Below are 27,338 nucleotides of genomic sequence, written 5' to 3' on the forward strand. Positions count from 1 at the left end.
TTCCAGGAATGCTTCCAAGATTGGAAAAGGCTGGCCTAAGTGTATTATATCTGAGGGTGATTACATCTCTAAAATATTTCCGTTTTTGGGGAAAGTGTTCATAACTGCTTCACAAGACTGACTGTTGTACCACCTGCAATGTTCCATATAGTCTGTACTCGGCAGATTAAAAAGTTGTCTCCAACTAATATTGCATGATTGGGATATTTCCACACTATTGAGTGTAGACTTCCCTTGAATCGTTCAACAACTGTTATGGACAATGGGGTAGCCTGTAGAGACATCCCATGATTAACTTGTTTTCACCTATTCTCTCTAATGAGGTTGAAATTGAGTCTAACCGTGAAGTTATCGTGTTCCGATAGAGAGAGAATATTTCTGTTGACTGCAATGATGTTCCATGCCTTGTTAAATATTTCAGAGCTTTCTACTTTGGGTTTTATCCAGCCCTCAGTTTCAAGAATTTTGAGGACAGGAACTTTCTTGGAGCATGGTAATTCAGGAATTTTGTTGCGAATGCTTCTGTTATGTACTATTATGATTTGTCAACTGAAGTGCCTGCACTCTGCACGCAATCTGATTTTGCTATCTGGATAAAAATTAGAGAACCTGAGACTATTGCGTAGTCTAAAAAATACTTGTATTATGTGCACTCCACAAGTACTCTGCTACCTAGGTAGCTGCTTTCTATGCTTACTGCACTTCTGACCTATGAAGGGAACCGTACAATCCTTAACCCCTTAACATGAGTCCAGAAATCTGCAGCTATGAGTGTCACAGACTCGACGGAGCCTCTGGTTGAGACCCTCCACTCAGCTCCAAAGCAAAGAACCCCAATCAGTTCTGAGTATGATACTGCAGATTGTGAGCTCTGCTCGCATCTTGCGAGATAGGCTAGCACTACTCTGTGTACCCTCAATAGCCACAAGCAGGGCCTCCTCCAGATCTTGGGTGAGGCCCACTGGCGAACATATCGAGCACACACTGGATTTCATTCCAGTGCTGCTTGCTGTTTACCTAAGGGGCTCCATAATACACTTAACATTGGAGCTTTTGGCCTTGAGTGATATGAATGTGTTATAAACTGCCACTCACCATTTGGTGAGGGTACATCCTCCCCATGTCCAGTATGCTGTAAGGTGAGCTGGTACCAGAGCCTGTGGGTGAAACACATGAGATGTGCGGTGCAATGTGCCAGATTCCCCACTGTCATTACTTCTCGAGACAGTGGTCTGGAGATGGCTGATTGTGGCCATTACCATCTTTGTGACAAAACCAATACTTTTTGTGGAACAAATGTGAGATAATTTGGAGAAGTGTATTCATCAGGAAAATTGCAAAATGGCTCACTTTTGATTAAAGGATATTGTGCTACACAATCTCAAGCGCTTCAGGCATGTGAAATGCTGGGTTACATAAAAGTGACTTGTTCCACGTAAAACTTTGATTATGGTATAGGAAATTACCTTTCACAAAGACTTTACACTCCAGACAGCTCAGTAACTATGAGGTGATTTGGAATGCCAAAGTGTACATACAAAAAGACCTGAAAAATAACCGAGTAGATACAGGTGTTTCCATGTTAGCTTTCGAAGGAAGTGCCCTCCCAGAGAAAGTTAAAGTTATGGTATATAGATGTGATGTGAAACCTTAACAGCTGACTATCCATGAGATGGTTCTAATTTTTATGCTTTGGTCAAATGTCCTTCCTGCTACAAAGCAGACCCAAAATGAGGAAACTGTGGAGGATCACAGTATGAAGGTCATCCTTGTTAAAAACCTCCATGTTCATGAGATGGCCCAGTATTTAAAAAAGAAAAGAAAAACAAGAATATATATCAATTGGTCACCTGTCATATACTGAGGCAAGGAAAAAATATGAAGGTGTGCATCTAGTCAACATGATGACAAATTATGGAAAAGTTATGGCTATCAACCTTCCTACATCAACTTTTTCAAAATTAAATCTACTATCGCCTTCTCCTCGTGTGGTTCCTGAGCACCACATTCAGGAGCCATACCCTGTACCTGGCTGGAGAAGCAGCTTCCTCCTCTGGCATCTACTGGTGATAGGGCTTCCATTTCGGACCCCTCTCCATGGAAATCTACAGATCGGACACCCAACACCAGCCTGTGGCTGAAGGACTCATAGACTGTGGATCCCAAGGCAGCTTGCTCTTTCTTCGTTCCTATACCTACAGGGATAGTGATCTCATGGCCAAAAGTTGCGAAAGCGAAAGAGGAGTAGGAGGATGAAGAGGTGATTCTGGTGATCCTGTGGCTGAAGGACTCATAGACTGTGGATCCCAAGGCAGCTTGCTCTTTCTTCGTTCCTATACCTACAGGGATAGTGATCTCATGGCCAAAAGTTGCGAAAGCGAAAGAGGAGTAGGAGGATGAAGAGGTGATTCTGGTGATCCTGGAGGCACCAGATTCTCCCCACACTGTCGGATACATTGATGTTGTTCCACCCCCGCCAGCGAAAGACAATAGTCCTGGGACCTGACTTGTCCTCCTTGGCCCCTTCACGCTTAACCAGGACACCCTCAACATAATAATCCAATGAAACTGTAATGAATATTAATATCAGCTGCTGGAACTACAATAACTAATTTCCTCTTGTTCTGCGATCTGTGTTGCTTCCAAGAAACAAACTTCACTGATGGCCATTCCCCAATGCTTAAAGGTTGCTGTGCATCGTATCAGAACCATACTGGCCCCGATAGGGCATCTGGAGGGGTCTGTTCTTTGGTTCACACAGATATCATCAGTGAGTGGATTGCCCTCTGTACAACATTGGGAACTTCATCGATGCAAGTGCGGATGACCCCAGCGATCACCACTTGTAATATTTATTTACCTGATTTAGAGATGACCACCTTAATACAACAACTCTACCCCTTCCGCTGTTTCTTTTACATGAGGATTTCAGTGTGCACCATGCCCTGTGGAGACGTACCACTTTGTTTGGTAGGTGCTTTCTGATCGACCAGCTTCATTTTGAACTTGATCTGTCTCTCCTCAATGAGGGTACTTCTACCCACTTCACTGCTGCCAATGTCACCTTTTTGCAATCAGCTTTATGATCTCTTCCCCTTATCTTGTGGCTTCACTCAGTGGCTGTTACGCTGATTGTGAACAGTTTCTGGTGGTCCTGTCACTTCCTTGTGATTGTGCGGTGGACCAATTACCACATAGGACGCTTCAAAGAGCCAGCTGGCAGTAGTTTATCTCTGCTGTTATTTTCACCCCCTCTGTTTCAGATTGTTCAACAAGGTTGTGGGAAATGCACTCACCTGCACTTCTGGAGCTGCTATTCCCCTTTCTGCAGACACTCCCACTACCATTTGGTGTCTTGGTGGATATTGCAACGGTTATTAAGGATTCCGGAAGAGCCCCACAGTTTTTCAAGTGACAACCTCCACAGACCCCAACCTCACTTTTAACCGATTTGATGCTATGACTCACAATCTAATAAAACACAGTAAGAAGGAATGCTATGATGGCTACATGTCCTCACTGAGGACATGTGTCATCCCAGGCATGGGAAAAGTTACACCGTCTTCTGGGCCACCATAGATCGACATCTATTCCAGGTCTTGTCCTTCAGGGTTGTCTTTATTCCGATGCGTTGGTTCTTGCTGAACATCTTGTGAGCCACTTTGCAACACTGTCTTCCTGGCTACCTTTTTAATGCATAAACAGCAAGTTGAAGATACCTATCTATTCTTCACCCCCCCCCCCCCCTCCCCTGCCACGTCAAATTATATAATGAACCTTACGCTGACTTGGAACTACTTCAGGCTCTCGGCTCTTCACATGATATGTTCGAGGGCCCTGATTGGATATATAATCAGATGATCTCATATCTGAAATGTACTCAAAGGCTCCGTCTAGTCAGGTCTTCAACTGTATTTAGCTCAAAGATGTCTTCCCTTCATGTTGCCTTCATGTTGGACAGACGATATCATCATACCAATCCTTAAGCCAGCAAAAAACCCACTGTCTGTCAATGGATATTGTATGATTAGCCTCTCCATCATGTTTTGCAAACTGCTTGAATGGATTGTTGCCCAGCGACTATGCTGGGTTTTCAAATTTTGGGTCCTTTTGACCCCCTATCGGTGTGGTTTCTGGGAGGGACAGTCAACAGCCAACCCTCTAGTTAGGTTGGAATTTGCAGTCTGACAAATTTTTGCTAAATACCAATACTTCATTGCAGTCTTATTTTGACCTACAAAAGGTTCTTTACTGATTCTATTCACCAGTTTTTATTTAACCAGTTATTTTGGGTTGAAGATGGTGCTTCACTCAGCTTCCCAAGAGTTCAAGGGAACGAGCCTGCAGGACTCTGTGCTGAGTGTTGTACTCTTCCTCATTGCCATCAGTGACCTAGCCACTAGTCATGTCTGCACTTGTATGTTGATGACTTTTGCATTTGGTTGGCCTATAGCTCCCACAACCTCCATGGAGTCATCTGAAGGGCCTCTGCTTGGACCCTGTCCAATATATCCCGTTTCTCCTGCAGAAACATGTTGCACATTTCTGTTACCATATCATTGTCCGTCCAGCCCCCAGTGCTCTGTTTGGGTTCCTAGCACTTGAATCTTTTTGCAAAGTGGCAATTGTTGGGACTTGTTTTGATAAAAAGTTGACTTGGATGCCTCACGTAGGTCAGCTGAAGACCAGCTGCGTATGACAGCTACACACACTCTGCTTCTTCACTCATACCTTTTGGGATGCAGATAGTACTTCTCTTCTCCATATTTACCAGGCTGTGGTCTCATACCAAATGGACTATGGAGCCAGATTGGCCCCTGGTGCCTTCCGGATTAGTGCAAGAGACACGTCTCCTTATGAAAGTGAGGTACTTATTTACTTACGCAGTAACTATTTGGCAGTTTCCAGATCATCTAGCTTATCACATTATTTATGGATACTATATGCATCATAACTGTCCTCGTGCTGGGTCACCAGTTGGAACACACTCAAGGTACTCTGCCAGGAACTCCACGTAACCTCCTCCAGGTTTGCTCCCTGTGTTTTCCCACACTCCTTTGGTTAGTCGTAGTCCATTAACTACAACTAATCTTTTTCAAGATCTAAAATTTCGGTTGCTTCCATGACCTTCAGGCATCTGTTCCTTTCAGTTCTTTGAGAGTATCAGGGTGCTACTGTCATTTACACTGGCGGCTCTAAAACCGTGGGTAGGGTGAGATATGCTTTCACATTTCCAGCCAGTCAGGTACAACATTTGTTGCCAGGAAAGTTTAGTGTTTTTACAGTAGAGCTGATAGTCATTAGCGAGTTCTATGCTTTATTCAACAGGCCTCTCACGACTGTGTTTTAATTTGTAGTGACTCGTGTGCAGTCTCCAGACGTTTGGTCATAGTTGCCATGTGATATTTTCTATTCATGAATTCCTCTCTGACCTTAGTGTGGTACTGCCAGCTCAGGTGTCTTTCTCTGGGTCCCAAGTCATTTGGGTTTCCCAGAGTATGTATTGGCCAACCATTTGAGTAGAGAGGTGACTACTTGCTCAACACTCACTTTGACAATCCCATTTGTGGATGCAAATAAGACCATATTCATACTTGAGGATGGTACAACATCTGGTGGACTACTGAATACCCTCTGTTAAGCTCTGCCTAGGAATCCATTAAGGAGCAAACATTAAAATAATTGGAATTAAAAAATGTTTAGTTGATCTAATTGTACACTAATATAGACATAAATATATAAAAAAGAAATATGCAGGTTCCCATTAAAGTATGGAAAAATGTTGCATTTACACAACCTTGGGACTATGAGGAGTCTTAATCTGTTATCTTACAAAATTCTTCGAAACAATTTGAATGAAGATGCACATTACATTTTTTTTATGTTTGTAAAGTGTTGTACTTTTACACAACCTACAGCTTCTTCATGCTTTGTTTTCCTCCTACTGTTGTAATGTGCACTGAATAATAACAGCATATTTCCTTCAGAAGAGAGCTTTTGGAAGGTGACCATAAGTGCATTTTTGTGTGCTGAGGGTTGGATGGTGACCATAAGTGCATTTTTGTGTGCTGAGGGTTGCAGTTTCTTTATTTGCTTTATTTTGTGCTACAGTATGTTCTGATTTCATTAAGGTCATATGTAAGTATAATCGAAATTAGAGTTGTGACAGAGTTTCATCATTTGCAAGAGTTTGTATTTTCCATGACTTGACAATTACACTGTCTATCATGTTGTTGAAGAGAGATCTCTATCATTTCTTGTCTCTTATTTAAGTTCTGTAATTAGCATTATTGCATAAACTGACATACTACTAGATGTAGATTGTACTGAGATATTACCAAGGGCTGTGGCAGAGAAATGCTTTCATTTTCTTTCCCTCTTCGCATTCGCTAAAGGCTGGACAGTGCCATTGTTGGCAATTTCTGTCACAATCTAATTGTCATTCCACTTTACCACCATGACTTCAGCTTTATCATTGAAAAGAAAATCAAACACACCATCACCTTTTTTCTTCTTGGTTTTTGTAGATTCCAAAGGGCACTTTGCAGCATGATTCTCATGAATAGTACCAGTGGCAAAAATGCTTTTCATTTTAAAGTACAAAAGAATAAGAAGGAAATAAATTATCAAAATATATATGATGACAAGATGGAGCTTCAACAACTGAAAGCAAATTTATAAGTATTTGCTCACCCAAAGAAAATTAATATGTTTCACTGTGTACCATCTTTCCACTGTGATGAATGAATTTGTACAATCAGCCACTTGAACTGTGTGAACACCATAGTTTGAAGCTGAATCTGACAGATTTTCCTTTGATGAACATTTCGCAGGAATGTCTCCCAGTATAAGGGATAATTTCTTTGGCAATAGACAAATTATATAAAAATGTTCTAAATTGAAGATATTTTTCATTGATTATATCAGAGATTGACCTCCTTATAGAAAAATTGTCATTTTTATCCAGTTTATCATTTTCAGACGGATGGTTGGTTTGATTGACAAGAATTCGTTAGGACTCATACATTTTCTAACAATAGGTAGTCCTTTGACTTTATCTTTCAAACAATATAGTTTCATTGCAGGTAATGTGTGATATCCTGAAAGAATAGTTATTCCTATAAATTACTTTAACGATGGAACTGTTACTTTTAATCAATTTCGATTATTACCCTGTGAATTATTTGTTTGTTTATTTATTTTAATTCCATAATTTTTGAAAACACTTCTGAATCAAAGTAAATTGAACAAATCCATAAGGCGATAGACTTTCTGCTCTTTTCTTTATATATCTTCTGTCTTGGTTAGCTCCTTTCTTATTGGTGAAGGAGTAAAAGTTGGTTGAACTTCTTCGATTCCAGAACATCTTCATTCCTTTTTGTTACATTCACAGCTGTATTTTTTTCTTTTCTTATCAGATGCTCTTGTAATGTTGTACAGACACAATGTCAGACGTAACACCAATAAAGTTTTACTCTGCTTTCACACGAAGATCCACAATAATGCTGAAAAAAAAATATAGAACAGCACAAAGTCTGGTAACATCAATACACAATCTTGTAGGTGAGCATACAATAAATAAGTAAACATAAGTGACACTCAGAGCCCAGTGCGCCAGGCTTATAATGTGCTGTTGCGGACTGAGCACAGTACTTCCTGTGCTGTCTGTCCAAGTTGTGAGACGGCCTCTCTAGGCCTGCCTTGGAGACACTTGTATTGTGTGCTGTTTGAGGATGTCCACTCACAGTATAAGGTTACAACACTCCTTCGCCCTCAAAAATGTTCACTGTGGAGATGTCTGTGCCTTTATTGGTAGTTGACGGCTACTGGAGCAAATGTGCTGTCACAGGAGAAATGGGGCAGGTGTGGAAATGCATGGTGCTCACTCCCCTGCTAGAGGCTGACGGGAGCACTGGTGATGATGGTGCTGTATTCATGATCACATCCAGCAGGCACTTGGCGATAAATGCAGCAGAGAAGATGGCAGTGACGGGGGATTTGGAGATGGCGGCAGCCCAGCACTAACTACTCCGCCCAGCGGTGGGAGCACCCAGAGTGAAGGCAGTGCCAGAGCTTTAGGACGTATGGGCTGCACTGTTTTGGACAGCACAGAATGGTGGAGGCAGCCATAAGGATGGAGGACTTTCTGGTATGTGGTTGGTCACGTGTGGACAGAGCCGGTAGTAGTGTTGCGACACTGAGCCATTGGAGGTGCACTCAATGCAGAGATGGCAGCCTCGGCAGTAATGCATGACCCCAGGTATCCACTTAGGGCACTGCCAAAACCTATGGGCCCACATGGTTGGGCGCGAATGGAATCAGTGTGAGGCAGATGCCGACGGGTGGCTGGGCGTTGGCCAATGCAGATGAGCAGTGTATAGGGCCGGAGGCCGTGAAGCAGCCCTGCTGGGCTACTGTTGCCAACTAGAGCAAACCTATATGAACTCAAGAACCTACTGAGGGCTCCCTTGGAAGAAGATTGAGTGATATATTTTTTCATCCGACAGGGGGACCATCAGAAGTGTAAATAACGGATTTTGATAGGTCTTGGATGTGTTGTAGAGGGACATGCCCTGAGTATGAGGCTATCCACTTTCTTAGCCACGGGCCTTGGTTTTCGAGAAAATTGATTTTGAAGTTCACTGTGTGCTGTAATATGTGTAACGTTAGCCATGTTCCAAATAAGTGCGTGTGATGCAATGGTTAAGGTTACAGGTACCATGCCGGAGGTACCGTGTTCGGGTCCTTTCCGTGATTTTGTTTTCTTTTTTAATTATAACAGTCTGACATTTTTCCATTTTATTTTACAGACTATCAACAAACTGTGTACATTGTGTGAAATTATGAAGAACTATTCAATTTTGCTGTAGTAATTTAAATTTTCACATCATTATTACAAAATCTTACTCGCTATTGTCTACATCGCTTGCTATGCTACAACAGAAATCTGGATGATATTTGTCATAAAAGCAACCGTCTGTTTTACAGCACCAAGCACATTTCATAAAAGCTACTGCATTGTAGGCACACAGAGTTTTTAAGAGAGATACCGGGAAACATTGTTCATTTACATTCAAAAAGGTTTCTCTTTCATCTGTTAATTTTGATGAGAACCATGCATATTTGATCATATTTGAAAAAGCAGGTGCCCTGAACTGATGCAAAATTAATGAGTGTAGTTTTATCGAATCGTCCCTGGATGCGATTACTCTGTTGCTCTTCAACAAATTGGGAGCGTTCTGAATTTTCTTCGTGAAAATTTTATTCTGTCAGTCACAAGGCTAGCAAAGTGGAGTACAATGTGATGGGATAACTTTCATGGTGTAGTTGTATGCTTTCTTCTCATCCACGAAGATGTGATTGTATACGATCAGATCAGTTTGCCCTCCCCACATATCAGTGATACATAGAAATTTTTCCCGTCCCATGTACGGAAGAATCACAGATTTTTAAAAAGTCTTTGTACACCAGTTTTGTGGACTTCTCTGTTTTGTGTAGGATACAGTTACCTTTTTAAATTTGAGGGTTAATTCATCCAGTCCTTTCTGACACTAGGGCCAAATTTTCCCGATGGTTCCTGCATACATTAAAAAAAAAAAAAAAAAAAAAAAAAAAAAAAAAAAAAAAAAAAAAAAAAAGTTCGGTATCATCTTTCCTGATGCAGTTAGAGTGTACTGTGCTGTGTACGAGTGACTTGTGACTTATCTTGTTTAAATCTCTTCCATGTACGAGAACGGTTCTCGCCCCATTCTCCGAGAGGGATCTATTGTACGTTGATTGATATTGACAGCCCATTTGATCGGTGTTGATTATGTAGTAGAGGTTATTACCAATGAGTAGTTTTGTTTGTAGTGGAATTCTTCTGCAGCTACTAATACTTCTTCCATCACTGCATACTTTTTGGAACTGATGAACTTCGTAATATTCCTTTGCCCGATTTTATGCTTTTGTTTAAATCGTTTGACCCAAGTCGAACTGGCCTTGAAATTAAAGATATCCGATAAAAGCGGAACAGCAGCATTCATCGTCCATTGCTGTAAAGTTCTAGTTGTCACCTGCTTGCCAAAGAAATTATATTATTTTCACAAGCCAGTTTCTTTTTACAATGTATTTTACATATATTTTGATATGATTTACCTGTTCCAAATTCTGTCTCGCTTCGACAAACCATTCATACGTCTCACTATCGATAGTGTTCCATTTGTCACAACGAGCTCCATCTCGTTTCACACCCTCTTTACATTGATACAGCATTGATTTATGTTTTAATTGAGAGACGCCATGGGACTGCAAACTCTTTAGGCTCCATTTTGGATGAGCTGTTGCAATAGCGACTGCTCGTTCTTTGTAGGATGGAGGCACATAGTCTGCTGGTTCATTTATGAATTTGTCACCGTTGAAATCATCATCTCCGTCTACTCCCATATACTGCAAAGTAAATAGCTTTATATTTTGTCAATTTGTCTGCAAGAAAGAGAACATCCACACAAAGGTGAAACTTACTGTCTTAAAGTCGACCACCTTGTCTTCTTCGTTGATGTTTATTAATTTGTCGCCATTGATGATCCGTCTATCGGCCAACAGATCTTGTATTGCAATACATATCTCATTTCCAGTTGCTATTGAATTAGCAGAGATTGTGCTGAGCAGTGTATTTGTTAGAAGATTTAAATCTCGAATCAACTTTTCGACGTATTTGATGGTGTTGTTGTTGTTGTTGTTGTGGTCTTCAGTCCTGAGACTGGTTTGATGTAGCTCTCCATGCTACCCTATCCTGTGCAAGTTTCTTCATCTCTCAGTACCTACTGCAACCTACATTCTTCTGAATCTACTTAGTGTATTCATCTCTTGGTCTCCCTCCACGATTTTTACTCTCTATGCTGCCCTCCAATGCTAAATTTGTGATCCCTTGATGCCTCAGAACATGTACTACTAACCAGTCCCTTCTTCTCATCAAGTTGTGCCACAAGCTCCTCTTCTCCCCAATTCTATTCAATACCTCCTCATTAGTTATGTGATCTACCCATCTAATCTTCAGCATTCTTCTGTAGCACCACATTTCGAAAGCTTCTATTCTCTTCCTGTCAAAACTATTTATCGTCCATGTTTCACTTCCATACATGGCTACACTCCATACAAATACTTTCAGAAACGACTTTCTGACACTTAAATCTATACTCGATGTTAACAAATTTCTCTTCTTCAGAAACACTTTCCTTGCCATTGCCAGTCTTGATTTTCTATCTTCTCTACTACGACCATCATCAGTTATTTTGCTCCCCAAATAGCAAAACTCCTTTACTACTTTAAGTGTCTCACTTCCTAATCTAATTCCCTCAGCATCACCCGACTTAATTCGACTACATTCCATTATCCTCGTTTTGCTTTTGTTGATGCTCATCTTATATCCTCCTTTCAAGACAATGTCCAATCCGTTCAACTGCTCTTCCAAGTCCTTTGGTGTCTCTGACAGAATTACAATGTCATGGGCGAACCTCAAAGTTTTTATTTCTTCTCCATGGATTTTAATACCTACTCCGAATTTTTCTTTTGTTTCCTTTACTGCTTGCTCAATATACAGAATGAATAACATTGGGGAGAGGCTACAACCCTGTCTCACTCCCTTCCCAACCACTGCTTCCCTTTCATGTCCTTCGACTCTTGTAACTGCCATCTGGTTTCTGTACAAATTGTAAATAGCCTTTCGCTCCCTGTATTTTACCCCTGCCACATTTAGAATTTGAAAGAGAGTATTCCAGTCAACATTGTCAAAAGCTTTCTTTAAGTCTACAAATGCTAGAAACGTAGGTTTACCTTTCTTAAGGTCAGTATTGCCTCACGTGTTCCAATATTTCTACGGAATCCAAACTGATCTTCGCCGATGTCGGCTTCTACCAGTTTTTCCATTTGTCTGTAAAGAATTTGTGTTAGTATTTTGCAGCTTGGACTTATTAAATTGATAGTTCGGTAACTTTCACATCTGTCAACACCTGCTTTCTTTGGGATTGGAATTATTATATTCTTCTTGAAGTCTGAGGGTACTTCGCCTGTCTCATACATCTTGCTCACCAGATGGTAGAGTTTTGTCTGGACTGGCTCTCCAAGGGCGTCAGTAGCTCTAATGGAATGTTGTCTACTCCCAGGGCCTTGTTTCTGCTCAGGTCTTTCTGTGCTCTGTCAAACTCTTCACGCAGTATCGTATCTCCCATTCATCTTCATCTACATTCTCTTCCATTTCTATAATATTGTCCTCAAGTACATCACCCTTGTATAGACCCTCGATATACTCCTTCCATCTTTCTGCTTTCCCTTCTTCGGTTAGAACTGGGTTTCCATCTGAGCTCTTGATATTCATGCAAGTGGTTCTCTTTTCTCCAAAGGTCTTTTTAATCTTCCTGTAGGCAGTATCTATCTTACCCCTAGTGAGATAAGCCTCTACATCCTTACATTTGTCCTCTAGCCATCCCTGTTTAGCCATTTTGCACTTCCTGTCAATCTCATTTTTGAGACGTTTGTATTCCTTTTTGCCTGCTTCATTTACTGCATTTTTATATTTTCTCCTTTCATCAATTAAATTCAATATTTCTTCTGTTACCCAAGGATTTCTACTAGCCCTCGTCTTTTTACCTACTTGATCCTCTGCTGCCTTCACTACTTCATCCCTCAGAGCTACCCATTCTTCTTCTACTGTACTTCTTTCCCCCACTGCTGCTAATTGTTTCCTTGTGCTCTCCCTGAAACTCTGTACAACCTCTGGCTTAGTCAGTTTATCCAGGTCCCATCTCCTTAAATTCCCACCTTTTTGCAGTTTCTTCAATTTTAATCTGCAATTCATAACCAATAGATTGTGGTCAGAGTCCACATCTGCCCCTGGAAACGTCTTACAATTCAAAACCTGGTTCCTAAATCTCTGTCTTACCATTATATAATCTATCTGATACCTTGTAGTATCTCCGGGATTCTTCCATGTATACAACCTTCTTTTATGATTCTTGAACCAAGTGTTAGCTATGATTAAGTTATGCTCTGTGCAAAATTCTACCAGACGGCTCCCTCTTTCATTTCTTAGCCCCAATCCATATTCACCTACTATGTTTCCTTCTCTTCCTTTTCCTACACTCGAATTCCAGTTACCCATGACTATTAAATTTTCGTCTCTCTTCACTATCTGAATAATTTCTTTTATCTCATCATACATTTCATCAATTTCTTCATCATCTGCAGAGCTAGTTGGCATATAAACTTGTACTACTGTAGATGGCATGGGCTTCGTGTCTATCTTGGCCACAATAATGCGTTCACTATGCTGTTTGTAGTAGCTTACACGCACGCTTATTTTTTTATTCATTATTAAACCTACTCCTGCATTACCTCCATTTGATGGCGTCAGTGATTTCACTTCTTGATTGTTCATTCAGCTCCTCTATCTCTGATGTATCTTCTTCTGGCTGCACTTCTATAGACACACTTGGCTCGCCCATTTCACTGTATTCTTTGAACACACACGGCACTAACAACACGTTGCAAGCGACGGACCCTGAAGACAATTGCAAACTAGCAGTTTAGGAGCTAGGTCACTGCCGTGTGTTTGACCATGGAGATCATGTTCATAATACATAGAGGACTGTCCGTGTGAACTCTGTGTATTATGAAATTATATCACTGTAGCCAAATAAAAGGCATGACCTAGGCGATACACTGTCACAGCACACGGAGTCCACTTTCTGTTTGACTGAGCCTATACATAATTTAAACTTCTTAATAATTTCACACTATTTACACTGTTTGTTGATATCCTGTAAAATAAAATGGAAAATATCGGACGATTCAGATTTAAAAAAAAAAGGAAAAGGAAAAAACACAGAAAGGATCCGAACACAGTACCTACAGCGTGGTAGCTGTAGACCTTAACCTCTGCGCCATGCTCACTTGGTTGAAACACGGCTAACATTATGCGTATTACAGCGCACAGTGAACTTCAAAATCAATTTTTTCAAGAAGCAAGGCCCGTCACTAAAGAAGCGGATCGCCTCATACTCAGGGCATGTCTCTCTGCAACATATCCGAGACCCATCAAAATCCATTATTTACTCTTTTGATGGTCCCCTTGTGAGTTATGAATGTACAGACCAGCCTCTTCATCTCTCGATTGGAGTGGGGATGAAAGGGAAAGGCTGTAACATGCCAGATAGCACTGTTAGTATAAAAATCTTCAAATCTTGAGACACAATATGTGGACCATTGTCTGTTGCAAGCGTATGCCGCAGTCCTTGTAAGGAAAAATGCTTGAGAGGGCTGTGACCACAGATGCCATGGATGGGCAACAAACCACATAACGAAATTTGGAGAAAGCATCAACTATTACAAGGCAAAAAGAGATAAGGAATAGTCCTGCAAAAATCTGCATTAATACGCTCCCAGGGGTGCTGAGGGGCAGGGCACAGGGAAAGAGGGACCCATGGTGCAGCTCGATGGATGGCGCACTGTGGGCAGACTGTTACAATGCACGTGATCTCATTGTCAATACATGGGCAAAACACGTGGCCGTGGGCCAGCAATTTTGTATGAAAAATATGTAGATGTAGAAACAGCACAGTGGCCCAAGTATGGTGCACGATGTACTGCCGCCATGTGGATGTCATCACAACTATGGCTGCCAACTCTTCAGTAGCCACCATTAACAAAGCATCAAGAAACGAGAGGTGGTGACACAGAGCATAATAATTATGCAAGGCATCCGACAAACTGATGTAAGACAGGATTGGCTGCCACAGCCACAGAAATTCAAGAACTGCTAATGGGAGGGCCATTATGATGTTTTTGTCTTTGGCGTTTAAATGGAAACATAACAGTTCATCCTCATCAAATGCTGGATCAGGACCAGTTGGCATTGGAGAAAAAGTATCCGCATTAGTGTGGGTCGCAAATGAATCTCATAGTTATAGCATGACAAAACAGAGCCCACCATTGCAGGCAGTGGTCTGCTTTGCATAGTAAAGATGCCAAAGGATTGAAAACAGAAATCGGAGTTTATGATCAGTGACCAAATGAAACTTAGAACCACATAAGAAAATGTGAAATTTTTGGAGCATGTATACAATAGCAAGGGCCTTTTTTTCCCCTCTCTGTAACTAGTGCTGTTGTGCTTGATTCAGAGCTTTGGGAGCATACACAATAGGGTGTTCAGAACTGTCCTCATATTTGTGCATGAGAATGGCTCCAAGACCATATTGGAAGGCGTCTGTGTCCAACACAACATGTTAGCCTGGTTGGAATATAACCAAGCAACGTGTCGAATGTAATTTTGACCTTAATAGAGTAAAAGCACACTCACAGGCAGGCAACCAGTAAGAAGGAATGTCTTTCTGTAAGAAAGAACGAAATGGCTGGGCCAATTTGGATGCACCAGAAAGATATTCATGGTAGTATGCAGCCTTTCTGAAAAAGGCTTGCAATTTTTTGACTTTGCTGGGACATGGCAGCCATATAATGACATCGACTTGCTGGCGTAAGGGGTTGACGCCAGCAAGAGACTTCAAAACCGAGATAGATGATAGAAAAAAATTTTTTGATTTGTCCAAGTTTCATTTTAAACAGATGGCCTGTAGTCCCATGAACAAGGCATTAAAGTTTTGCCGATATTCATCTGTTGAGGAACATCAGACCACAATATCATCCAGGTAGTTAGTAGTGCACCCCGATATGGAGGTCATGAGTTGCTCCAGAGATTATTGGAAAGTGGCAGGGGCACTTTAGATGACAAATGGCAGGTGCTAGTGTTGATATAACCCAAAGTGGGTATTCACTTCAGGGACACATTTGGAATAGTCAGCAGAGGCAGTTATGAGTAGGCTCCTGAGAAGTCTATTTTGGAAGAATGGTGGTCCCCAGAATGCTGTACTAAGAGTTCGTCCAGATGGTGTGTGGGGTAGGTATCAATAATAGACTGTGAATTTACAGACAATTTAAAATCACCACAGATCCGAAAGTTACTGTCAGGTTTTTTGAGAGTTACCAATGGAATTGACCATTCCCTAGAGGAGACAGGTGTGATAACATCCATAGGTATAAGTTGATGTAGTTCCAAGCAAACTTGCTCTCGTAAAGCTACTGGGCTGTGTTGTATTCATTATGATGTGAGCCTTAAAATCAGTAACACACCCTAAACCTCCCAAAAACAGGGAGAAATGTTCCAAGCAGAGCATGTCCAGTTGTTGGTACGGAACTTGATCCAATACCAGATGCACTTCATCAGAAATAGAGAACCTAAAAATTTTGAAGGCATCTAACCCAAATAAGTTTTCAGTGTTGGCATCATCCACTGCTAGAAATGTCAAAGGCTAAACTATTTATTTGTACATTACAGAAGTAGAAGGCTGTACAGTATGGGTATTTGTTGTTTATTGTAACTCACTAACTGACAAGATATAGGGGACAACATCAGTGATCCAAGATCCACATAGGTTTGAGAATTTAACAAAGTCACTGCTGCATCAGTGTCCACTTGCATTTTTAATAACTTCTCCATTATTTCAATGTAGACTTTATTTAGGGCTACCGTCACTTAGGAAACACTATTCACACCCATATTCATCCCATCCCCTCCCCCACCCCCCTCCCGTCACCAATGAGCTAACTGATGGCAGCTGAGGAGGAGGATAAGCAACAGCGGCTATTTCGCACCATGCTTCTACGTGATTTTCTTTTGCCCTAGGCAGTTTGAAAGACAGAGCAATGCTTAGAACAAGTATGAGGTAGGGATTTTCACATTGTAAAGCACATTCACGAACTTCTGTCATGGGCCAGGCATGTTATAGCATCACAAACCATCGGATCCGTATATGATTCCCGATAGGCCTCTGTGCAAACTGGCAGTGACAGGTAAGCCTATGAAGTTCTGCTGCCTTTCCTACTTTTGGGAGATTTTAACGCCCATAACCCTTGTGGGGTGGCACCATGCTTACTGGCCGAGGCAGAGATGTCGCAACTTTACTGTCTCAGTTCGAACTCTGCCTCTTAAATACTGGGGCCACCACACATTTCAGTGTGGCTCATGGTAGTTACTCGGCCATTTTCAGCCCAGGACTTCTCCCACCTATCCACTGAAGAGCACATGATGACCTGTGAGGTAGTGACCATTTCCCCATCTTCCTGTCACTGCCCTGGCGTCAGGCCCATGGACGCCTACCCAGATGGGGTTTAAACAAGATGGACTGGGAAACTTTCACCTCTGCTGTCACCGTTGAATCTCCCCCACATGGGAACATCGATGTCAGGGTTAAGCAGTAGACTATAACAATCCTTTCTGCGGCAGAAAACACGATCCCTTGCTCTTTAGAGTGCCCCCGGCGAAAGGCAGACCCTTGGTGGTCGCCGGAAGTTGCTGAAGCAATTAGGAGCGACGGTGAGCTCTACAGTGGGATAAGCAGCACCCTCCCCTGGAGCACCTCATAGCCTTTAAGCGGCTCCGTGCCCGCGTTCGCCAATGGAAGCAGGAGTGTTGGGAGAGATACGTTTTGATCATTGGGTTCCATACGTCACCTTATGTGTGGGCAAGGATCAAACATGTTTTCGGGTACCAGGCCCCAACAGGTGTTAACATAAATGGCATGTTATCTACCAATGCAGTCGCGATTGTCAAGCACTTTACTGAGCACTATGCTTGAGCTGCTGCGTCGGAGAATTACCCACCCAGCCTTTCGCACTCTCAAACGGCGGCTGGAAGGGAAAGTCCTCTCGTTCACCGCACACCACAGTGAATCCTATAATGTCCCATTTACAGAGTGCGAGCTCCTCAGTGCCCTAGCACATTTCCCCGACACTGCTCCTGGGCTAGGTGGGATCCACAGATCTCTTATCTGACTACAAGCGACATCTCCTCATCATCTTCAACTGGATCTGGTGCGATGGCGTCTTTCCATCGCAATGGCAGGAGAGCACCATCATTCCGGTGCTCAAACCTGGTAAAAACCTGCTTGATGTTGATAGCTATCGGCCCATCTACCTCACTAACGTTCTAAAGGTGCTGGAACATATGGTGTGTCGGTTGGGTTGGGTCTGGAGTCATGTGGCCTACTGGTTCCATATCAGGGCGGCTTTGCACATGTTCATAGTTCTCCTGCGCATCCGAATTACCGTCTCCTTTTCCCACCCACGGCGGTTCATCTGCCACATTGGCAGCCCAGGCCAGGGCTTGCAATTGCAGTTTATGTCCGAGCCCTTCTTTCCAAATTGGAGTACTTTCCTTTACAACCTATACTTGAGGTCCATCCACGTACACTTCCATGGTGTACACCTAGGCCATGGCTTTGCCTGGACCTTTCACATGGCCCTAAGGACTCAGTTAACCCCGTGGCTCTCCGCTGCCACTTTCTCTTGATTCTTTACATGTACCATGGCCATGAAGTGCTTTTCACCAATGGCTCAATGGCTGATGATCATGTCTGCTTTGCGTATGCCCATGATGGACGTACTGAACAGCGTTCCTTGCCTGATGGCTGCAGTGTTTTGACTGCCGAGCTGGTGGTTATATCTTGTGCTCTTGAGCACATCCGTTCATGCTGTGGGGAGTCATTTCTTCTGTGTACTGACTCCTTGAGCAGCCTACAAGCTATCAACGTGGGCTACCCTCGTCATCCTTTGGTAACGACCATCCAGGAGTCCATCTATGCCCTGGAATGGTCCAGTCGTTCACTGGTGTTTGTCTGGACCCCAGGTCACGTCTGAATCCCAGGCAACGAAATTGTAGACAGGCTGGCCAAACAGGCTACGCAGAATCAGCTTATGGAGATTGTCTCCTCTGCAACTGACCTGCATTCAGTACTACGCCGCAAGGTTTTGCAACTTTGGGAGACGGAATAGCATAACCCCAGTACGCACAACAAACTGCGTGCCCTTAAGAAGACTACGAATGTGTGGAAGACCTCCACGCGAGCCTACCACAGGAACTATGAGGTTCTCTATTGGCTCCACATTGGCCACACTTGGGTGACGCACGGCTACCTCCTGCGCCGTGATGACCTACCTCAGTGTCGTTGCGGCGCCTGTATCTTGGTGAGCTGTCCTTCTTTGGCTGCCCTGTGACGGATTCTTCAGTTACCGGACTCTTTGCCATTAATTTTAGCTGACAACGCCTCATTGGCTAATTTAGTTTTACGTTTTATATGTGACAGTGGGTTTTATTATTCTATTTAAGTTTTCGCGCATGTCGTTTGTCCCTTTGTGCTCTCCACTTTAATGCTTTTAGGCTGGATGTTTTAATGTGTCGCAGAGTGATTGGCTTTTCCTTTTTATTCTCGTGGCTGGCCAGCCATGGTCATCTTCTCTCTTGTTTTTATCCCGAAATGTGTTTCTTGCTTCTCTCTCTGGTTTTCTTTTCCTGTTTTGTCCATAGTAGTTTGGTTGTCCTTCTGTCATTCTTCTGGTTCTTCCATTCTCCTGTTATTGAGCTGTACGTCTCCTTTCTTTTCTTCTTTCCCTTGTGTAATTATTTTACCGGGAATAAGGGAATGATGACCTCCCAGTTTGGTCCCCCCCCCCCCCCCCCCCCCCCCCTTAATCCAACCAACCAACCAAATTCATGACAAAAATAAAGTTTTACACAAGTTGGGTCCAGTGACTCCAGAAGCTTGAAAATGATGTTCCTGAAGGTGTTTTTCATGTGTGTCCCAATATTCTGTAGAGTCATTGTGTGGAGGAAATGGTCAGTGTTGCGTGAATGGTAGTGGAACCTGGCGCATCAACTAGGCTGCCAAATTGTTTAGTGCAATGGAGAGAGGTTCGTGAGAGCTCGCTGTTCTGTTGGAACTTTGTGTAGTACCCTTTATTGATTGTCTGACTTATTGGCAAGAGCTCATAGTGCACTGTGCTCTTAAAGTTGAACGAAACAATGAGCATGGCCCTCACATTTGCCCATACTTGGACAGAAGCTGTGGGTGGTGGAAGCTGTGATCCTACTGTGATATTCCTCCTTCCTGTTGCATATATGCGAATAAATCAGGTTTGGCTGTCTACGTACAAGATATAGTCCACATACAAATAACTTTCAACTGTGGCATAAAGACCTGTGTTTTCAATTTGTCTGTTTAGGTGCACCTTTTGGAGTATAAATGGCTATTACTTTCCTTCATACTCCAGCTATGTTAAGTGCACAATGATTACTGTTGACAGTGTAGATACTGGTGAGACAGGCTAAGATAGTCCCATGGTTTTGGATTCGCCTGCAATTGGTGAGTTGGAGGGATGGTGGAGCAAAGGTTGGGTCAGTCATGTATTGGTTCTTTGAAGCTTGGGAAAGAAAAGGAGGTTTGAGGTTAACGCCTGATGAAGGTCATTGGAGATAGACACTGGTATTGACCTTGCGTGATGTCCATCATACACACTCCTGCGGGTACTCATTTCAAAAGATTTGGATCCTTACTACTTCTTCACAGTCTATTCTTTCCTTGCTGATCTTTGTAACAACTTTTCCCCCTACAAAGACAACAGGAAATATCATGACTACAACACAAGAACCAAAAGCAATCTGCACACTGATTTGAAAATCTTATTGTGGTTCAAAAACGGGTTTCTTACCCCATCATTAATCTGTTTCATGCTCTCCCACCACATATCAAGTGTCTTCTTAAACAGTTATTGAAATTGAAACAAATTCTCAAAGATTACTTAGTCGAGAAATATTTTTATGCAATTGGTGAATTCTTGAGAGGAAATGAATATTGTTACTAATCTTTCAGTTGTTTTAGAAATAGTTTTAATTAATTTTATTTTGAGCATTATCATAGATGATCCTGTATATGTAACTCATCCTTCCACAGTGTACAATTTTCTGTAGACTTGATATATGTTTTTAGCTGAGATCTTGTTTACATTGTATATTTTGTTGCATTTATGTAAGTTATATATAAACTGTATACAAATGAATAACTAAATAAATAAACAAACAAATAAATAAATGAGGAATAATCAAGCATTTGACTGAAATGTTTATGAAAACTATGAACATCAGAATCTGTTATAAAAAGGAAGGGCTTTAATTTTGTAGGCACAGGAAAGGACATTGATAAATATGTTAGCAGTAATTGTGCACCTGAAGAGCTCAGTTTGGAAACTAATCCCAATACAAGGATTTTGGAAGTCCCTGACGTGATGGATTGTGAACTGATAAATTAAAGTTTCAGTGTGCAAACTGATTGTGAAATTACAGATACATGTAATTACATAGTAATTTCCTTAGAAAATGTCCAGTATTTCGTAAGAAATTTGCAGTTCAGCCCAGGTCATATGTCATAAAGCTCACATTGGCTTGAACAATGCACTGAATTGTAAGGTAATATTTTCAAACTATTTCAGTTTCACCAGTAACAATGTCAATGTCTTGAAGTAACGGAATAAATGTTCTTGGTTTACTTGCCATGTTAAATGTGGATAAAATCCCAGCCTTTTGATAATGCCTGTATCATCATCATCATAATCAGAGGCTAAGCCTGACAGTTGAGAAACTGGAGGGTCTCCAACTTTCATACCCAGGGGTTAGCATCTGATTGGCTGGATTACATCGTGATGCCAACATGGAAATGGCGTGTTCGAGGCGATGCCATCTATGACCATGGATTTTGTTTGCGCTTATCTGTCTGGCGTAGCTTGCTGTGCCATTCCTCGCATCAGGTGGTAAACAGCAAGAAGTCTTCCTCTGTGCTCTTTCTTTATCAAGTGCATGCTTCCATGCATAGCTGGTGTCTTTATTGAAGTTTTTTCACATAATCTAAATTCCACAGCTTCCTAATCACGGGGTCCAAATAGTTTGACGCATGAGCAAGTATTCTTGTTTGTTCAAACAGAATGTTGTGTTTATTTAACAGGCTATGCTCAGCCACTGCTGATTTTTTGAAATACCTGTACTTGAGGTGATGCTGATGCTCGATGCAATGATCGGAATCAGTCTATATAGACTGGCCCACACCGAGCAAGATGGCGCAGTGGTTAGCACACTGGACTCGCATTCGGGAGGATGATGGTTCAATCCCGCGTCCGGCCATCCTGATTTAGGTTTTCCGTGATTTCCCTAGATCATTTCAGGCAAATGCCGGGACGGTTCCTTTCAAAGGGCACGGCCGATTTCCTTACCCATCCTTCCCTAATCCGAGCTTGTGCTCCGTCTCTAATGACCTCGTTGTCAACGGGACGTTAAACACTAGTCTCCCCTAGACTGGCCCACATAATTGTTGCCACACTCGCAAGGGATATTATAAATTCCTGGCACTCTCAGACTGAGATTATCTTTAATGGGTTGCAACAGTTCTTTAATCTTCCTGGGTGGTTAGAAGACTAGTCTGAGTCCTTGCTTATTTAGGACTCTACCTATTTTACTAGTTGCTACACTGCAGAATGGAAGCTGTGCAGTGTGTTGGTCCTCTTGGCTGGTTTGGACAGCATTGTGTCTTGGTTTCCTTGACACCATTGACCTAATATCATGGACGGAATACCCTTTCCTTCTGAACAATGTCATCAGATGGTTAATCTGGAAGCCAAGGCAGTCATTGTCCGACGAAATAATCCTGGCTCTGTGTGCTAAGGTGTTTGGTATACTTCTCTTATGGGCTGAATGGTGGAAGCTACATCCATTGAGATGCAGGTCGGTATGCATTGGTTTTTGGGACACAGAATGATCATGTCATCCGTCTGATTTCTGTTGGACCAATACATCTAGGAAAGCTACCTTCCTGTTCTTCTCCCCCTCCACTGTACCTTACCTTATGTTACCATGTATACCACTGAAGTGAGCAACGAACTGCTGCAATCCCTCTCTGCTGTGTGAGCAGATTAAAAATTTGTGATGAACATATTTGAAGAAGCAGAATGTGGACAGAAAGGAGCACTGTTCAACACTTGTTCTTGATAACCCTCCATGAAAAGATTAGCTATGGCTGCCCGTGCTGTGCTGTCCCTTCAGTCATTTCATAATTTCATAATAATTCCCACCATACAAAATGTAAGTGGTTGTCAAAGTGTGCTGAAATAATTTTAAAATTTTGCAGAAGAAATGAGGGACCAATAGTTTTATTGTCTCTTCCACTCGTACCTTCATAAACAGGGAGACCACATTGAGGCTGACAGTTACTTTACTCGGATCTATGTTCATCAGCTTTATGATATCAACAAACATTTTTAAATTCTTAATATATTGTCTACAGTGTCTGTGGGAGCCAATAATTTAGTTGAGGGCTTTGCCAGTCTTTATATAGGAGAGTCAAGAACACTAACAGTCAGTCTCAGTGGGATGCCATCCTTGCATGTTTTAGGCAAGCCATAAAATCTGACTGGCCTACATGCTATAGGCCTTAAATTAATTTCAAGTTTGTCAGAGAAGCCAGAGTTCTTTAGTAGCTCCCCTTTCTTCTTGCTAATTGCTGATGTGGGATCCCATTTGAGAATGTAGTATGTGTTGTCTTCCAATAACTACCCACTTCCTTATGACAATCTGTAGCATTGAGGATAACGGTAAATTTTCATTCGCAGAAAGTAAGACAGCAATCTTTTCATCCTTCTCGAACAATTTCAGTCCTTATTTCTCCACTTAGTAATATTGGACTCAGGAGGAGGGGGGTCGGGGGGAGGGGGGGGGGGGGCGATGGCTCTCTCTAAAATCAGGCAATTAGCAAATCTTACATTATTTTTAGTTTTTCGAGGAAGATACTGGATTGCTTTTCCTACTCTACTAATAATCTGTCACTGGTAGCTTTTGTGGAGCTGGGGCAACAAAATTCAGTCCTTTACTGAGAACCGTGGTGGTGCCTTTGTCAAGCTCCTTGTTGGAGAAGTTGATGGCAGTTCCTTGTTCATATTTAAGGTGCTCAAAAATGTCGGCCAGCTTGACCATTGTCTTGCTTAAATTAACTTGTTGATGTGCGTTCAAAGTCATGTCTACCCATTCCCAGTCCTATGGTTAGAGAGCTGCAAACAGAAATAGCTGAAAACTAAATAAGGTGCAAGCAACATTTTTAGTTAAAAAAAATTCTTTGTTACATCATAATTGCGAAGTTTGGAGTCTGTGTATCATTAACTTATATTTGTATCTGTATGTAGTGAGTAAGAAATTTTTGTTTTAAATTTTATGTTAGTACTTGATGTAGCTTCATGTGATTGTGACTTGTTATGTACTCACAACAAAACCTATCTACAGATTGATGCAAATTATGTTGGTGAGCCACCACCCTTGGAGGTCACAATCTGTAACCTTAATGACAACATAGACAAGGCATTTCTTACAGATATGGTAAGTGTTAACATTTTTTTATGAAACTATTACTGACAAAATATTGTGGAAATTATTTTCAGATTGTTTCTTACACATTTAGATAGTCCTTTTCTTGTGAAAGAGAGAATGTTGATTCATGCATGAAGGTCAGTAGTGTATTGACATTTACAACTTGAAAATAGGGTTTAAACAAAATGGACTCATCAAGGGAAGTAACATTTAATTTAGATCCATATCTGTTCAAGAGTTTCAAAAAAATAAAAAGACTGACAAGCAGTCATCTGCAAATGAATGGTGGATAGCACAGAAGCACATTTAAAGATGCCTGCAAACTGACGGTTTTTGTGTGTTCTGGGGGCTGCAGGAGGAAAGAATTGTACAGCATGAACAGAGAGAAACATGTAGGACAAACTATAGTGAATAAGAGTTTTGTGGTCATATTTTCATTCATATCTTAAGTCAAAGAATCTTAATGTGGTGCCTTTTTTGAGGTAGTTATACTTTTGGTAGAATTCATCATTTGTTTATGTAGAACTGTATCTAAAACAGATGATATCTCTTCAGAAGGAGTTGCATGCCTTGAATGCTCTGTGGGTGGTATAATTAAAGCTAACCTAGAACACAGTTTCCTTCTGTCAGTTCTGATTACTACTTTTTTTGCTGATAATATCATCATGGCCTTAATAAGTACTCATTTATCTATGGCAATATCAATACAAGAACATTGAACTTGTCAAATTGAGTTTATTATTATTATTATTATTATTATTATTATTGTGGCTGTTGCTGTTCCCCCTTTTATGCTGAGTTGTGCAATTTTAGGAAAAACTGTTTGTTGGCTTCTCTGATTTCTATTTTCTTTGAAGTCTATATAACGACTGGAACATTGTCCCTTCCAGTGCTGGTAAATATTAACATCTACACAAGATATGGCTGACATATTTACATGCAATTTCACCCAATTTCCATTGTGATCAACAGTGTGTGTGTGTGTGTGTGTGTGTGTGTGTGTGTGTAAGGGGGGAGGGGGGCAGAAGTCAGATGGAAAAATAGCACAAGTGTCCAAGTGTGGTGTCTTTAATGATGGGTTTATCTTTTGTACAGATAACATTAACAGTTATAGAGATAGAAAAACTATCTACTTTCCAATCACTGAAGCAAGAACATTTGGAGTGAGAGCATCCCCCCCCCCTTCCAACAAACACACACACACACACACACACACACACACACACACACCAATTTCAATGAGATTTGGTATACTAGTTTGAGGCCTGTTAAAAGTAATTCCTATGAAAGGATTTACATCACATTCCTTCAGTTTTTCAAATAATTGAGGTCAAACGTTATGAAACAGGATGTTTTGGATCTGTGGTGTCATCAGAACACTCAAAAAGATGGAAATTTTGGCAGACCCGCAACCTAATATTTTCTGAGAAATCTAGGAATTTGTGACTTTGTTCCATGGCAGATGTAATCAAAGAGGTAAGATCACGCTAACTGATCCAATGGCAAAGAAATGTAGAGTGCACCCATGAGTTTTAACAGTATTTATTGCAGTCTTCTTTTACTCTTTGACAGGAGAATGAAATCCCACAAAATTTATATATTATTATTTTATATAAAATATGTTTTATTATGAACAAGGTCATTATTGCCACCACCCATATCCGGGTTAATGACAGATGTGCAACAGACTGTTCTTCTCACAAAATGTACTATAGTATAGTAGGGAAAGTGAAGATGAAAGAGAGGCTATAAGTGACATGTTATTATTTCTGTAAGTGTGCGCTCTCTCTCTCTCTCTCTCTCTCTCTCTCTCTCTCTCTCTCTCTCACACACACACACACACACACACACACACACACACACACACACACACAAACAAACAAACAAACTCATTGTTTCCTTGCTGTAATGATAATCTTTCAGAGTAACACATCGTATAAATGCTATTTTCCTGCACACATACATTTCACACTCAGTATGATGTAAACGCAGACTCAATTTACAGGTATGAAGACATTTTTTTGGCACTCAATGTCAATGCATACCATACTTAATGCATTATGATAACATCATCTGAAATCCAGAATGAGATTTTCACTCTGCAGCGGAGTGTGCGCTGATACGAAACTTCCTGGCAGATTAAAACTGTGTGCCCGACCGAGACTCGAACTCGGGACCTTTGCCTTTCGCGGGCAAGTGCTCTACCAACTGAGCTACCGAAGCACGACTCACGTCCGGTACTCACAGCTTTACTTCTGCCAGTACCTCGTCTCCTACCTTCCAAACTTTACAGAAGCTCTCCTGCGAAACATGCAGAACTAGCACTCCTGAAAGAAAGGATATTGCGGAGACATGGCTTAGCCACAGCCTGGGGGATGTTTCCAGAATGAGATTTTCACTCTGCAGCGGAGTGTGCGCTGATACGAAACTTCCTGGCAGATTAAAACTGTGTGCCCGACCGAGACTCGAACTCGGGACCTTTGCCTTTCGCGGGCAAGTGCTCTACCAACTGAGCTACCGAAGCACGACTCACGTCCGGTACTCACAGCTTTACTTCTGCCAGTACCTCGTCTCCTACCTTCCAAACTTTACAGAAGCTCTCCTGCGAAACATGCAGAACTAGCACTCCTGAAAGAAAGGATATTGCGGAGACATGGCTTAGCCACAGCCTGGGGGATGTTTCCAGAATGAGATTTTCACTCTGCAGCGGAGTGTGCGCTGATACGAAACTTCCTGGCAGATTAAAACTGTGTGCCCGACCGAGACTCGAACTCGGGACCTTTGCCTTTCGCGGGCAAGTGCTCTACCAACTGAGCTACCGAAGCACGACTCACGTCCGGTACTCACAGCTTTACTTCTGCCAGTACCTCGTCTCCTACCTTCCAAACTTTACAGAAGCTCTCCTGCGAAACATGCAGAACTAGCACTCCTGAAAGAAAGGATATTGCGGAGACATGGCTTAGCCACAGCCTGGGGGATGTTTCCAGAATGAGATTTTCACTCTGCAGCGGAGTGTGCGCTGATACGAAACTTCCTGGCAGATTAAAACTGTGTGCCCGACCGAGACTCGAAC

General features: G+C 41.8%; 1 protein-coding gene across 3 annotated transcripts in view; it reads left to right on the forward strand.

The window, feature by feature from the left end:
• Nucleotides 1–27,338, forward strand: part of LOC124544734 (histone-lysine N-methyltransferase SETD1B) — a 165,084-nt gene that overhangs the window by 18,215 nt on the left and 119,531 nt on the right. For all 3 annotated transcript variants that reach the window (XM_047123386.1, XM_047123388.1, XM_047123387.1), the window contains exon 3: nucleotides 24,182–24,274. In XM_047123386.1, the coding sequence (XP_046979342.1) occupies nucleotides 24,182–24,274 (93 nt within the window). The remainder of the gene's footprint in view (nucleotides 1–24,181; nucleotides 24,275–27,338) is intronic.

Source organism: Schistocerca americana, chromosome 8 (genome assembly GCF_021461395.2).
Source record: "Schistocerca americana isolate TAMUIC-IGC-003095 chromosome 8, iqSchAmer2.1, whole genome shotgun sequence".
Classification (NCBI taxonomy): Eukaryota; Metazoa; Arthropoda; class Insecta; order Orthoptera; family Acrididae; genus Schistocerca; species Schistocerca americana.